The sequence below is a fragment of the Paramormyrops kingsleyae genome, chromosome 4 (assembly GCF_048594095.1).
Source record: "Paramormyrops kingsleyae isolate MSU_618 chromosome 4, PKINGS_0.4, whole genome shotgun sequence".
NCBI lineage: Eukaryota > Metazoa > Chordata > Actinopteri > Osteoglossiformes > Mormyridae > Paramormyrops > Paramormyrops kingsleyae.
The window spans coordinates 24,449,934-24,466,078 of NC_132800.1; the positions used below are offsets into that span (position 1 = coordinate 24,449,934).

The 16,145-nt window shown below is 39.1% G+C and overlaps 1 protein-coding gene across 2 annotated transcripts in view; it reads left to right on the forward strand.

Annotated features, from left to right (window-relative positions):
- Positions 1–8,282, forward strand: part of klhl14 (kelch-like family member 14) — a 48,720-nt gene extending 40,438 nt beyond the window's left edge. For both annotated transcript variants that reach the window (XM_072710920.1, XM_023832206.2), the window contains 6 exons: positions 2,086–2,175; positions 2,855–2,933; positions 3,252–3,442; positions 5,508–5,666; positions 6,421–6,578; positions 7,939–8,282. In XM_072710920.1, the coding sequence (XP_072567021.1) occupies positions 2,086–2,175; positions 2,855–2,933; positions 3,252–3,442; positions 5,508–5,666; positions 6,421–6,578; positions 7,939–8,079 (818 nt within the window). In that variant the 3' untranslated portion in view covers positions 8,080–8,282. The remainder of the gene's footprint in view (positions 1–2,085; positions 2,176–2,854; positions 2,934–3,251; positions 3,443–5,507; positions 5,667–6,420; positions 6,579–7,938) is intronic.
- The last annotated feature ends 7,863 nt before the right edge of the window (positions 8,283–16,145 follow it).

A 16,145-nucleotide genomic window follows, 5' to 3' on the forward strand; every position in this document is an offset into this window, starting at 1 on the left:
TCGAGGCGACGCGGTCTCAGTGTCAGAACTGCAAGGGGATTCCTGCTAAGTGTCTGCGCCAGAGTCCCAGTATGCATCACATAAGCCAATGATTTCATAGGACGCTTCACACATGAGGCAGTCATGTGATGCAGTGCAGGGTGGAATGTGGACAGTGCAGCCGGGCATTCAGCACAGAGCTTGGACAGCTCCCAGCACCACGCTACGGGCCACAGGAGCTGGCCGTTAAACATCCAGCTGACTCTCATTGGGCGATTAGACCAGCTGAAGCCTCATTGGTTATCCTTGGAAGGCACGATCAGCAGGCCGCCAGGCATGTGAGACGGTGCATGAAAGGTTAACTGCACTGCTGTCTCTCCAAATGATAGCAGAAGTGAATACGGCCCAGATCGCTATCCGTCTGGCTGGCGAATTCAAATCCGTGCAACTTAAGGGTTACTATAATAAACTATATATGAATAAACATTTAGTTCAGTTTTATGTTGTTGTAGATTATGTGTTTTACAGGGTCATTGCGAATGTTTTCCGAAAACATTTATAACTGATTTACGTGATGTGATTTTTATTTTGTGACTTCACCAGGCTCACATGTTATTTTATGTATAACATATTATTTATATATATATATATATATATATATATATATATATATATATATAGAGAGAGAGAGAGAGAGAGAGAGAGAGAGAGTAAAGTACCACTCTTACTGTAAGTGTTTAAGTGTCCATTTTTAAGTTACTTAAACTCAAAATAATCCTACAATATATTGATTATAATACTCAAATGTGGTCATTAAACCACTGGGAATTATTCTTTAAATGTTTTTCTTTGTATCACTAAAGCTGCAAATGTATCAACTAATTGCACCCTATATGTAACGTAATGTATAAATATTATATACATGTTGTTTTAAAACAATGTATGATAAATATTTTATAGTAATATAACTATCAAAATGATAAAACTTTATCAAGATTTTTCACATAAACTATATATAGATTCTCAGGGCTACATACAGCATTAGAAGTCCAAAGCGAGCAGGTCGAATTGACAAAACCAGCACTCAGATAATCAATAAAACATACTTTTCCTACTGAATGGACTGTGAAAGATTTAAAAAGTTAAACTTAGTTGCACAATTTCAAATACCGATCCATCCGTCCGTCCATCTTGCAGCCAGTTATCTGGTACTGGGTTGTGTGGAGCCTGGGGCTTATCCCAGACCGCATAAGACACAGAGCAAAACTACACAGTGGATGGGATGCCAGCCCATGGAACCCAGTATGGGCAATTCAGATATGCCAGCATGCCATCAGGCTGTGGGAGGAAACTGGAATACCCTGAGGAAAGCAGCCGAACTGGGGGAGAAAGTCTGCACATGCGGGCGCGGCTGCGCATCCAGCCTCCTGAATCATTTATATTTTCATTTATACTGTTTTATAGAACTATTGCAGCTACTGGTAAATCATCCAGCTAGGGGCACATGTTTAAAAAGGTGGGCCACAAGTTTTCATCAGATTTTTCCTCAGATTTTAAGCTTCATGAAGTTGGTAAGGTTACATTTCTACCTTACCTGAGTTAATGGCATAGGGTAAAGTGTCCTGAAACAAACATGATGAATATGCCAGTACTTAGGACCAATATTTATTGTTACCACCTTTCTCCCTGGTGGAATACAGATGTTGCAGAATTAGGTATTAACCGCTCCCTACAGTTCCACCTTTCTTACTCGGTGGTATTTCTGTTCTTCCTTGCTGATTGATCTCTTTGTAGGGATAATTGTTTACTTTGTGGACATACAAGCTGTGAATTTAAGGCTGCTCTCCATGTTTGAAAAGTGCTCCAGGTGTAAATGGTAAGGGATTAAGGGATTTAGATTCGTATAATTAATACTATACATATATTTTAAGTATGTAGTGCAATTTACATATTACATACATGCATAAGCAGTATGGACCCATTTAAGAGGAAAACCGTCTTTAGTGTTGGACAGTATTTTATAAACACTGTGAAACAGCAAAAACATCTAGTTGAATTGTTGAGGATTTTGTAACATACCATTGCATTCTGTTCTCATATTTGCAGTAATGCCTTATAACAGCGCCCATCACTGCGTGGTTGAGGTGGAGAATTTCCTGCTATTGATCGGTGGAGAAGATCAGTGGAATCCAAATGGTGAAGTATTTTTATTTATTTATTTTTTAGCACAATGTATTAATGTTATGGATTTACGGACCCCTTGGTATCTTTAACATAGTTAATCATCATCCAGTTCAGCTTAGAGCTCAGCTCATCCCCCATTAGTACATTCAGAGATTTATGACTGGAATTTAAAGGGTTTCATAGAGTACATAATAAACACAATGTGTCACGAGTGTCACACCAATTAATGAAAAATCTGTGTGTCAGTGAAATGCTTGGTGTTGATCCATCTTTAAAGGAGCACCCCAGTACAATACAATGCAATTTAATGCAAAAAAAAATTAAATAAGGGATAATCCATGACGAGCTTTGCGATTATACGAAATAATCAATGACAGCTTGGTGTAATGCAGCCTGATCTCATGAGAAGATCTTGGTTTTATTTTGATAACATTTCACTGTAGATTTAAATCATTATATACCTATGTGGAAATCCTTTGAATTTTTTTTAACTATAACTCTAAACACTGTAATGAAATTTTCTCAATACAGTAAGAACTCCTTAAGGCATTAAAAAAACAATCATTGCAGATAACCATGTTGTTTAAGGAAGATAAATGTGAACAGAAAGTTATTCTCTCCTCTACTATTGTTTCAAAGATGTTGATTTCACTTGACCAATGTGTTCAAACTTCTGTAACTTTTTTCCCAGGAAAGCACAGTACTAATTTTGTGAGCCGCTTTGATCCAAGATTCAACAGTTGGATACAGTTACCACCAATGCAGGAAAGGTAATCAGTAGTAATGGCCAAGTGAAGCTTCATGAACCACTTGCTGTATTTTCTGCCCCCACTAGATGGTGCTCTCTGTTCAAAAAAGGGTTAAAAGTATGACCCAAAGCAAACCAACACCGCCATCTAGTGGGGTCAAAAAATACACCAAGTCATTCATGAAGCTTCAGTTAGCATCACTAGAAATCAAATCACTTAAATTAACATTATGAAATATGAGACAAAGAACCAACAAAAATTTAAATGATTAGCTACAGATACGGTACTTACTGTGATTAACCTCTTGCGAATTTTCTGTTTTGCGTTTGTATCTTACAGAAGAGCCAGTTTCTTTGCATGCTGCTTGGACAAACACTTGTATGTAATTGGTGGAAGGAATGAGACGGGATACCTGTCCAGCGTGGAGGCTTATAACCTGGAGACCAATGAGTGGAGCTACGTGTCCTCGCTGCCGCAGCCCCTGGCAGCCCATGCCGGAGCCGTGCACAATGGCAAAATATACATCTCAGGTCAGCTGACTGGATTAGAGTATAGTGCACTATAACGACAGACTGCTCACATAGTCTGTCATTTTAAAGCAATGCATCCCCAGGTCTAAATGCATTATAATTCCAGTACGAAACTAAGCAGCTATGTTCTGTATCAATCGCGAACGTCTCATCAGAGCCTTTGAAAAATCAGGCAGCAGGGCAGGTTATAAACGGATGGAACCACTTCCCGCCTTATGCAGATGCCAAGGCCGCCCAGAATGCATTGCAAATGGGAGCGTCAGACTGGAGAATGTAATAATGGCAAGAAGAAAAAATGTCATTAATACGTAATTTATCTTAGCTGATGGTGACCATAGATCACATGGTCTGGTCACTGTGCACGATATTCTAAGCTGTTAAGGGTTCCTGTACTCATATACCTGAACAAGTGGCAAATAAAGCATCTTACTTTACCTTTACCTTACTTTACCTTACTTAACTTTACTTTACCTTACCTTACTTTACCTTACTTAACTTTACTTTACCTTACTTTACCTTACTTTACTTTACCTTACCTTACTTTACCTTACTTAACTTTACTTTACCTTACTTTACTTTACTTTACCTTACTTTACTTTACCTTACTATACCATACTTTACTTTACTTTACCTTACCTTACTTTACCTTACTTAACTTTACTTTACCTTACTTTACTTTACTTTACCTTACTTTACCTTACTTTACTTTACCTTACCTTACTTTACCTTACTTAACTTTACTTTACCTTACTTTACTTTACTTTACTTTACCTTACTTTACTTTACCTTACTATACCATACTTTACTTTACTTTACTTTACCTTATGCTTTGATGTTTTGTGGAGCCCCGTTTGTTTCCCTGATAAGTAGAGCAGCTCACTAGTGTCATTTATTATTATTATTATTATTATTATTATATTTTATAATATAATTATAAAATGTTTTTAAAATCTGCCTTACATTTTCTGTCGTGCTCAATGACACAAAGTGGATATCAGCATGGTTTCAGAAGTGTAATCAAACTATACAGCGGGGTGCTATTATTATTGTTGCAATTTATAAAATTCATTGAAAATACTCTATAATTCCTGATACATTTTTATAGAATTCATTAGTATAGAATTGTTCTTCGTTATTAACTCAAATACACCACACGAGAGAACTGATAAAAAGTCAACCCTGACAAAAACATTCTTCTGTTGTTTTTTTCTTTGGTAAATAAATGACCCACTAGCTCATTGTAATGTACACTCCTTAACATCCTTGGTGGTGAGCAGGAATTCTGTATCCACTCTGTGCTTGACAGTCACCAAATGGCACGTAAGGTATGCACTGGTGTAACAGTAGGGGGTGCTATAGTCTTTGGAAGAAAACAAAATATTATTTTTACATGATAATTTTATGAATTATTGCCCTGTTGGATCCATTTTGGCATTCACGTAGAACAGCATAGCTAAGAGTTTACTACAGCAGCTTGCTGAATCTGAAACCAGTACGCATTATTTAGATTATTCAAGTCAGTAATAATGAACGCACACACTACTTTGTGATGCTCATGAAAACATTTGCAGCTTTCCGTTAGTCGGTTTAAGATACAGTAGCACCAAATGCAGTTACTTTTATTATTACTGTATGATTATTAGCATTATTATATACTGTATTGTAATTTTTCTGACTTACCTACAAATTTGACTTTAAGACAGACTTGGGCAGTGGGTCTCATTTGTAACCTGGGGACTGTCTGGGTGTAGAATTGTTAGAATATACAGCTGCAGTGACAGAGTTGAGTCTGTACACTCAAAACTTTTGAAATTATTCACTGTAAGAAAGTTCCTAAAATAATCTTGACACATGTACGTCAGTTTGAACAAAAGCATCTGTTAAATAAATACATGAAAATGATTTGTTTTTCCATTCATGAAAAATGATAAAAAATAACTAACTGACAAAGTAGATGTTCTATATTTGCAGTGACGCTAATAATATTGTAGCTGATGGTACCGTAGAAGCATGCAGGCCTTTTCCGGCCCAGACAGTGTGTGACACGCGGCTGCTTCTCCTTCAGGTGGAGTACATAATGGAGAGTATGTATCCTGGCTGTACTGCTACGACCCGACCATGGACGTCTGGGCCAGGAAGCAGGATATGAACACAAAGCGAGCTATTCACGTCCTGGCAGGAATGAATGATCGCCTTTATGCTATTGGTGGGAACCATCTGAAAGGTAAGAAATATGGTATCTGCCACCAAATGTAGCAGATCAAAAATGTTCATGAAATTATCTGCATTAGAATGAACAAATAAACTGTCATATCTTCATCTTAGTCATTTTGTAGTAGAATTGTTTTGAATTTAAGTAATACAGTTGACATGAAATTATATAGAATTAAGTAGTTAAATGACCTATTGTGGAAGGTCTATCCCTGAATGGGAACCATTCCTGTAGCTTTCAGCTTTGAAGGCCAGTGTACTGCATCCCTGGGTGTACGGTTTCCCAGAATACATTGCTGTCCGCTACTTACCATCAGTGAAACATTTCTGCCAATTAAATTTCTTGTCTTTAATTACATTGACCATCAGTTACGGCTTCGATTTGTCTTATTGCAAAATCTTTTCTTAATGTACTGAAAGTCTGTCTTAATGAAAGTCTTTCATTGGTTGATTAATTAGTACCTCAGAAAAAGACTTTTAGGCATGTGTTTTAAGTTAATTGCTCCATGGTTCCATTTCGGTGCTGAAATGCACACACTAAAGATAAAGAGATCCTTTTTTTATATATAAAACTCCAAATTGTTATGAATGCAGAGTATATGCAGTTAAGTCAAAATGTATGCTTATGCATTGTTGTTATGTGGATTAGGAATTGAAAAAACACCACGAAAATTGGAAAAACACAATATTAGTATAACTTTAAAAACATGCTTCTTTGTGCTGGTCTTTATGTGGCCGTTCTCATGATGTCTGCCTTGGTTGGGCAGGTTTTTCCCACCTTGATGTCATGCTGGTCGAGTGCTACGACCCTAAAGGGGACCACTGGAACATACTCCAGACTCCCATCCTGGAAGGGCGCAGTGGGCCAGGCTGCGCCGTGCTGGAAGACAGTATTTTCTTGGTTGGCGGATACAGCTGGAGTATGGTAGAGTACAGGAAGCACATACTCATTCACTTTGTGTGCTAGAAAACTCTGTATGTCTGTCTTTCACTGGAATTTTTTTTATTATAAAGACTTAGAAAACATACAGCAGGGTGATGTCAAATCATTGGAAAGGAAAGGTAGTACAGAAGAGAGATAGGAAAAGAAATATAATAATAATAATAGTTTTGATTTACAGTCAGTGGCCACTTTATAAGGTACAGTAACTATTATTGGATAGGACCCACTTTTGTCTTCAGAACTGAATAGGCAATATATTTGTTCAGAGAAGCCTTTCTGCACATCACTGCCGTACTGAACTGATATTTTTTTCACCCGTGGCCGTCCAGTTTGCTCTAACAAGTCTGGCCATTTTCGTGTGATCTCTTATTAACAATGTGTTTTCACGTCACGTGTGAAAATACCAAGAAGGTTTGTGTTTCTGAAGTGCTGGACGGACCACATGTGGTGCCAACAATCACACCTATTTCAACGTCGCCTTGATCACGCGTCTCCGTTAATAAAGCTTAGTCAAACAGTGACTGAAGTATGTATTTAGCTGATTTGCTGTTTGGAGGAGTGCACTTTTTCCGAATCAGAATACTTTTACTACCCCAGAGGATTTTGTTTGTAGCTAATGACTGCATAGTACACAATACACAAAGGACAAATCTAGAAATGCACAAGGCCACATACAGCACTTCTGTATAACAATAAGTAAATGTGTAAGGATGGTAATAAATGAAGTAGTTACACATGAAAATAGGTACAATACAGGGCTAAGAATTACAAATTTGCAGGTAAGAGCGGAGCCTCCACAGCAAACACAGCCTGTCCTGACCCTTCCTGTAGAGGGCAGCACTGTTCTTAGACCAGTCTAGCTTGCTATCTAGGCGGATACCCAGATATTCATAGTCCCGGACAATCTCCACGACATTTTTTTTTTTTTTTCTTGGGGGGGCGGGGGTGTAACTAATAAACTGACCCCTGAGTATATATTCAGTGAGGTTTCTAAATGACTTTACCTTTCAAATATCAGCAAGCATTTACTTCATCGGTGAAGCGAATCAAATTTGTAAAACTGTGACTTCTTAGGGAAACTTACTGACCAGATACATCCTTCGAGGAACAAAACATGAAGGTTGTGGAAACAAATATTTACTTTTTTGGAAACAAGGAGACACATAGCCCTCACTTCCACCCGCACAAAAAAGAATAACATGCGATAGATAGATAGATAGATAGATAGATAGATAGATAGACATGGATGACTGAATAAATGGATGGATGGATGGATGGATAAATGTTTTGTTGTTGATATTGGAATGGAGTTTAGCTTAACGGCTCTGGTGTTTACTTGCAGGGAGCGTACAAGTCATCCACCATCTGCTACAGCACAGAAAAAGGCACCTGGACTGAGCTGGAGGGCGACGTGGCTGAACCGCTGGCAGGACCCGCCTGTGCCACCGTGGTTCTGCCAGCCTGCCTGCCCTTCAATAAGTAACATCTGCCGTGCCAGCCGCGCCAGCCCCCCTCCGCTGACAAAGATAAACACCTTTTCTGCTGAACGACAGGCCTAGATTAACTAGATGAACAGGAATTGTACACTTTTTTTACCAGATTGACACATACTTAGGTTCCAATGTTGAAGAAAAAGTATCATCTACATTAAAATTTGAAAAATAAAGATAAAAAGCTATTAATTTACTTAATGTGTATGAATATAATTTGTGTTTTCAGAGAATGTTCTAATTTGTTATATTCCTTCAGCAAAATAAGTGTTGGCATTAAATGCAACTAAATTCATACATTTATACTGAATTACAATAGCTTCCAACATTTAATTTGTAACATAAAATGTTTTATGCCTACGTACAAATTAAGTACAAATCACCAGCCAAACTTGTTGCACTGTTTCATTATGACTTATTAACCATTGACATTGTACAAACCTGCAAAGCAAAATTTCAATTACTCTGTACTGTAGCTTCTTTTGTTTCCATTAAATTATACGCACGTCACACAAATGTGTGTGTGTGTGTACCTTAAGGTGGGGACAGAGCCTAATATCTGACCAAGCTTGTATTGTTGGGCCAAAACTCACTGCAAGTGTTATGAAATGGTTCCACTGTCCAATCGGATCTTTTAACAGTGTGCCCCTGTGTTGGAAATGCATCATTTATGACCCTTTACCATAATCGTAAGCCTCTTACATTGTATGAACAAAAATATTTATGGAAGCAAAAATTTTAATACTGATACATTAGTCGCAAAGCAGACTTTAAAAATAGAGGCGTTAATAGCTTTCTTTGAAATATAATATTATTTCAACTGGAGTAAAGACTAATATTTCCTTGCCTAGCATCTATATAAGTGTCTTAGTGTATATAATATAAGCTTGGTATTCCTCTTCTGTTTAAAAAATGGTGTTTTAATTCCCACAAATTATATTTCTGTATACGTCCATGTCATTGCGGGGCGCATTGAGTTGTGAAAATGCTCCGCGATTCAAAATAAAACGCTGATCTTAGTTTTTTTTTTTTGTTTGTTTGTTTTTTGAGAACCTCTAATTGTTAACAGTATTACGATGTTACATTACTCATGAACTCCTGAATTTAAATGACTCTAAGCTTAATGCTCAGTAGGTTGTGATACTACATAGAACTTTGCATACGTACTCGCTACGTTTTTGTTCGTCATTTGTAAACCACTCCCAGTTCTGAAATAAAACTGTAAAACCTGACAAGTGCATTTTTGCTTATGATATACAGCTTTTATGAGTAAGTACAATGGGGTACCAGAGCATTTCATGTGCCGGTGAGAGTGGCCATTTTCTTGATTTCTTTATTGTATACAGTGATGTGTCTTCAGGGCACCATGGAATAAGCCCTTCCAATCCTATACTATACCACATGGGCGAGTAATCTATACTATACCACATGGGCGAATAATCTATACTATACCACATGGGCGAGTAATCTATATTATACCACATGGTCGAGTAATCTATACTATACCCCATGGGCAAGTAATCTATACTATACCACATGGGCGAGTAATCTATAATATACCACATGGGCGAGTAATCTATACTCTACCACATGGGCGAGTAATCTATACTATAACACATGGGCGAGATGACAATCTTGACTAAAAGACACCCTTGACTTAAAAAAAAAAACACAGATATTTCCATTCATTATCATTATTGTGGGTTGGACATTGTTAGTAATATATTTCAGTCAAATCAATGACATGGATAATTGCTAGTATTTTTTTCAACATAAATGGAGACTAAATAATTCCCATCCATCCATTTTCTGAGACCGCTTATTCTGTTCAGGGTCATGGGGCTCTCCGGTCCCAGAGGGAACAACCCAGGATGAGGCGCCTACCTGTCACAGGGTACACTCACACACCCCCCGGCGACACAGGGTACACTCACACACCCCCCGGCGACACAGGGTACACTCACACACACCCCGGCGACACAGGGTACACTCACACACACCCCGGCGACACAGGGTACACTCACACACCCCCCGGCGACACAGGGTACACTCACACACCCCCCGGCGACACAGGGTACACTCACACACCCCCCGGCGACACAGGGTACACTCACACACCCCCCGGCGACACAGGGTACACTCACACACACCCCGGCGACACAGGGTACACTCACACACACCCCGGCGACACAGGGTACACTCACACACCCCCCGGCGACACAGGGTACACTCACACACCCCCCGGCGACACAGGGTACACTCACACACCCCCCTGCGACACAGGGTACACTCACACACCCCCCGGCGACACAGGGTACACTCACACACACCCCTGCGACACAGGGTACACTCACACACCCCCCGGCGACACAGGGTACACTCACACACCCCCCGGCGACACAGGGTACACTCACACACACCCCTGCGACACAGGGTACACTCACACACCCCCCTGCGACACAGGGTACACTCACACACCCCCCGGGCGATATTTAACATTTTTTTGATAGGTGACTTAACAAAAAGAAGTGCATGTTCTACAGGTTTTCATGTAGTTTCAGAATATAGTTCCAATTTGCCGCCAGGTTTTATCACAATTTACAATTAAAGTTCAACATAAATTATAGCAAATGTTACATTAAAGAAGCAGTTCATCGTGTCTTTGCTGGTCACTCAGCTCCGCGAGACTGTTTCCGGTATGATTTTCTTGTGTATGAAGCATCAGGATTTTGTCTGTACAGACTCCAACAATAATCAGCCATCATATTTACATTCCAATGTCCTTGGTATCTTCGCTCCATTTCACTAATGTCTTGATGAAATCTCTCACCTTGCTCCTCACTATACTCACCCAAATTTTCAGGAAAGTAATCATGGTGTGAGTCTAGGAAATGCATCTTGACACTCATTTTACATCCAAGATCTTGAAAACGATGTATCATATCCTTGACGTGAACCTCATAGTCAGATGACTTCTTGTTTTGCAGAAATCCATCAACGACTTTACGGAATCCTTCCCAGGCTTGCCTCTCCACTGTCACCATTTTGGCTGCAAATACACCGTCCTTCAGCAATCTTCTTATCTGTGGTCCGCCTTCCGGTACTGAGTGACAGTACCAGAAAGCGGACCACAGTTCTGCATACAAAGGTCGGCGTCAGTGGACCCGCAGCAGCATACCTGTAAGTTTACATAACTGCAAGCTGCCTGTAAACCCTGCTGACTAGTTTGTACAAAAAATGAATCTATGACAGGTTACTGGTGATTTTATATGACTGGTATCAAAATGACATTTTTAGGTATACAATGTATTGTATATGAAAATAATTTAAGTCGAAATCGAAAAAATGTTTGTTTATGAAGGGTGTTTGAAAAATTACCTTTGATATTATTCACCAAATTTGATGTCGGCTAGTGAATTTCATCTCAAAAATAGAGGGCATTCTCTACCTCTATGGACTAGCCTTCTCTGCTGCCAACCAAGTGGTATCCCTATGAGATGCCCAAATATGCTCAGCCAACTCTTTTAGATTTGGGGGAGCACCAACTGGATTTTGGGGTCCGTCCAGAACTCGTCGATTTGTCACAGAGAGTGAGCCTGGAAACCCTGCAGTGATGCCACATTTCAGCTGCCTGTACGTGTGACCTTGTTTTTTCGGCCATTACCCACAGCTCATGAATATAGGTGAGTATAGGGATGTAGACTGACCAATAAACCGCAAGCCATGTCCAACAATTCTAGCTCCCCACGAGTGACCTGCTAAGTGCCTGCAGAACGGCAGCCAAGTCAGCCTCTCTGTCAGTCTCGCATTCTCTCTTCCCATCGCTCAAGAACAAGATTCCGAAATATTTAAACTCGGTCGCTAAGGGCAGACAGACCCCAACACGTCTTAAAGGGGCCATTCATTTTCATCACCGCTACTTCACATCTAATAAATAAAAATGGACCAACATCCCTATTCATATAACACCAGAGAGGTGCCTCATCAATATCCCCCCAACAACATCCAGCTCCTCCTTTTATTCAATAAATAACAAACAATAATCTGCAGTAGTTATTAGTTCAACAGTCCACACGGTTCTTAAAAAACCTTCTATTATTAGAAGAATTGCAACAACCACTTTCCTCATTTGCGCCTATCGGTTATGAAAGAACTTATTTATTTCTGCCTAAATTATAAGATGTAATTTCCAAAGGCATACATGAATTTCTCTGTGTATTGGCAATGTAATGTGATACAGAAGAGAATGATAAATTCCAGCTTGTTGGGGACACCTCTCATTTTTTTGCCATATATGGAAACAACAGTATTCAGGACTTCACTATTCTTCACTTGTTTCTGATAATAAGACACGGTTCATTTGAAATGTTCCTTGTGCCTCCTGGTGTTCTTGTCCTGAATTACGCCATGTGCATTAGAAAGATCCATTTAGCAGCATTTAGCATATTATAAAACTTGGGTATTCTACAATTTTATAATATTTACATTGTAACTGATGACTCACGATCACAAGTCATTCCATCACATAGAAACTTTTTGTCTAATCATATCCAAATAGTGAAAACATTATAAAATGGTCATGATATAATTTCGTTATATGAAGGCATTAATAAAAACTATTGCATAAAATAAATGAAATTATGAACTAATATTTTTTGAAGGCTAGGAAGTTGGGCCACATTCTGTAAAAGAAATTGTAACAAAAAATTAACATCAGAAATGAATTATGCTGGCATCATGGATACAACAAGTCAATATAAGTGCCTAGTTGAGGATGAATATTCTGATACTGTATAGACTCAGGTCTATACTCTTAATACTCTGGGGGGAGAATTGGTCTATGTGTAACTGAAAAGCACTGATAGGAAAAAGGACCCCAAAATGAATAAAAAAATTATAGTGCCTTAATCAAAATTAATTTTAAGAAGTCATATTAACTTCTGAATATGTGTGAACATTGTATTTAAATAACTCAGACATTATCATTTGTATTGTTTTGTATTAGGGGTCTACTGCCGTGTCTTTGAATGATGTTACAATCTTTGAATGTTTTTACAGTATATTTGTTCTTGCCTGTGGTTGTTAGAGTATAAAAGCTTAAAATAACACTGCGAGAGTCATAGCTGGTGATGATACCCCGTCTTTCTCTGTAGTACGAATGAAGTCATTTCATTCATAGTGTACAGTATGCTTAAATGTTTCTGTAGCAGCAAAAATCATAAACTGAAAATTATTATGCTACACTTTAGATATTGTCCAGAAAAGCTAGTTTCTGCTCAGTTTGATTTTCTAACTTAATATCCTAAAACCAAAAATCCCCCCAATCCATGCAAGAAGTAGAAATAAATTAATTGTCTTGTTTTCAATTAAACATTATATTATATACTATATACTATAATTTACAATTTACAATTTAATTTATTGTGCTTTTTAAAATAAAAACATTTAAAAGATGTTTTTTAAAGGACTGGAAGTGTAAAGGGTAAATAACATTTACTTTTATATAAAATTATTAGTTGTCTTGCAAGAGCTATCTTAGTTTACCAAATGTTTAGATCAAAATAAATGGCATAGAAGTCAGGATATGTCCCTGAATCGTCTGATGCACCATCTGATGGATGGATGGGTTCCTCCAGGTTCTTTCACCGTCAGGTATCCATCTCCCAGGTGACTCTGCTAAGATTGATTTATTAATAATTAGTTATATATCATTCTTGTTCTACAGCCATCTTAGGGCCATTTCAGAATTAGAATCAGAATCAGAAAACTTTATTGATCCCGGAAGGAATTGCTTTCTGTAGGCTCTATGATCTTCTCTATGATGTTCTCTATGATGTTTTTCTTATACAGGTTTGCAATGAGACTGTAAGTCCTGGCCTGCAGTGTCACTTCTGGTTGCCCATTTGCTCTCCACACGTGAAAGCACCAAAGACCATGTCCTTCACTCTGTTCCTTTATTGGCCTCCTCCGTTGACTCTTCTTGGGGAAGAACGTTAATCACCTGTCTTCCCAGGTCTACGTTTAGCTGCCAGTCTCGTGCTGCTGCCAGGAGACTCGTTGATTATCTTGGCTGTAGCTGCTCTCTAGCCGCATTGAATCCAATTCCCCGACTTGCGGGGTGCAAGAACTTGGTGTTGATGCCACTGCAAGTGATGCCCATTATAGCTTTCAGCATCTGGCCATCGCACTACTGCTAGCAAGGCTTCTCAAGGGCTGAGGGTCTGCTCCACTGCTCCTTATCTTAGGAGCAATGGGGAGGCAGCCTTGACTCAGCAGATGAAGTTAGTTATAGGTACAGTGCCACACACTGTCCATTCCTGTTTTGCTCCTGTTGAATCCTAACTATCTCGGATAATTTTATTCAAAACTATTAAGAAAGTAGGACTCTCCATGGGAGTCCTGCTGATGTGTACCAGTAATGAGTCCATGTATGTTCTGACCACCCATATTGTCTGCCTTCCTTCTCACATGTCCCCTCGGATAGTGACCTGGGTGGGCACCGTCTAAGCTGCAGTGCTGGGTTCAGTCTGGTGGAAGCAAGACAACACGGATATGACTTTTGGACCGTGGTGTTGTAGGTGCACCACCGTACACAGCTCTGAATGGAGAACTGACTCACCGATGGACTCTAGCTTTGCCCTTGATCACAGTCTACACCTTGCTTTTACTAAGCAAGCCCACTCTTCCTTTTTCCTACAATCTTGACATACCGGGGGGGTTGGGCAGCCCTGGAGGTTTTTTTCTCCCTACTTGGGAGTTTTTGGTTCCTCTACATCATTATCTGGCTTTCTTTCAATTTTTTATCTTCCCTTTCCCTGTGTTTGTATTATTCTGTTTTAATGTAGCTGTAATGTATCACAACACGCCAATATAAAGCACCTTGGGACGGATCTGTTGTTGTAGGTTCTATGTAAGTATAAATCGAAGTCACTTGAGTAACACTAGGACTTGAACCCAAGACCTTCTGATTAGAGGTACAGCGGCCCGACCCACTGGGTCACAGAACTCCCCTATAAAAAATGTTGTCTTGTAGAAGACTGACATCCTGACCAAGAAGTTCATACCACATGATCTGTTACCTCTCGGCCTCTCTGTGACCCTCTACTGGATGTTGGATTGTAAGATGGATGAATGGGCAAATGTAAAATTAATGATTCTGTGCACTGGATTGAACACAGGCTTTCCACTGCAACAATGCAAAGTAAATTAAAGTCAACCCTCAACATATCATTTTGCAGCATTCTAATTGGTTTTAAACTGAAAGTCACAGCAGCTACTTATGAGCAATTATGACAGTTGTATAAATATAACTCTTGAGGATATGATGCATTATGTGCCTTTTCTGTATTCGTTACTGCTTCCTACTTCAGCTGAAATTAACTTAAGCTCCCAGAATATTTTTTTTATCCATTACATGATTATGTGCTTTGGATTTTGTCATATGTGATTCTTTATATAATGTTTGAATGTTTGCAATGTAATGTCTGCTTAGAAAAAAAAGGGGGTTTGCTTCTTTAAAATTTCTTTTAACTAAAGCAATCAGGATGTATAATAGTTATAATAGGTTGCTCAGTGATTTATCTTTTACAACTGATTTGGATGTCAGAATGTGTATTTAATAACTTTTCCCATCGCTGATGAGAGATAACCTTGAGGGGTCTTGTCTGATGAAGTTGCTGCCAGACAAGAGCCATAAGATATTCCCATGGTGTTGAGACCGGGGTCAGAGGTCAAGAGTCATGGGTTGGTGTGGGAAAGGCACAGTGGGACGTTGCATACATACAGTGAGCCTGAATAGCATATGTAGAACTGGAAGCTGGATATGAAGCCTTAAGGATGCAAGATTGAGTCCTACTTTTGTTCTGTGTGTGTGTTTGTGTGTGTGAATATGTCCCTGTGTTTCTGTGTGTTTCCTCCTGTTACTTGGGTTTCTCGCACTGCACTAAGACACGTGCTTGAAGTCTAAAATGGACTTAATCTGATAGAGCGGCATCCCATCTTGCGTTCACCCTTTGCAAGGCTTCATGCTTGCTTCAACCATATGCAATTCTTCTAACAA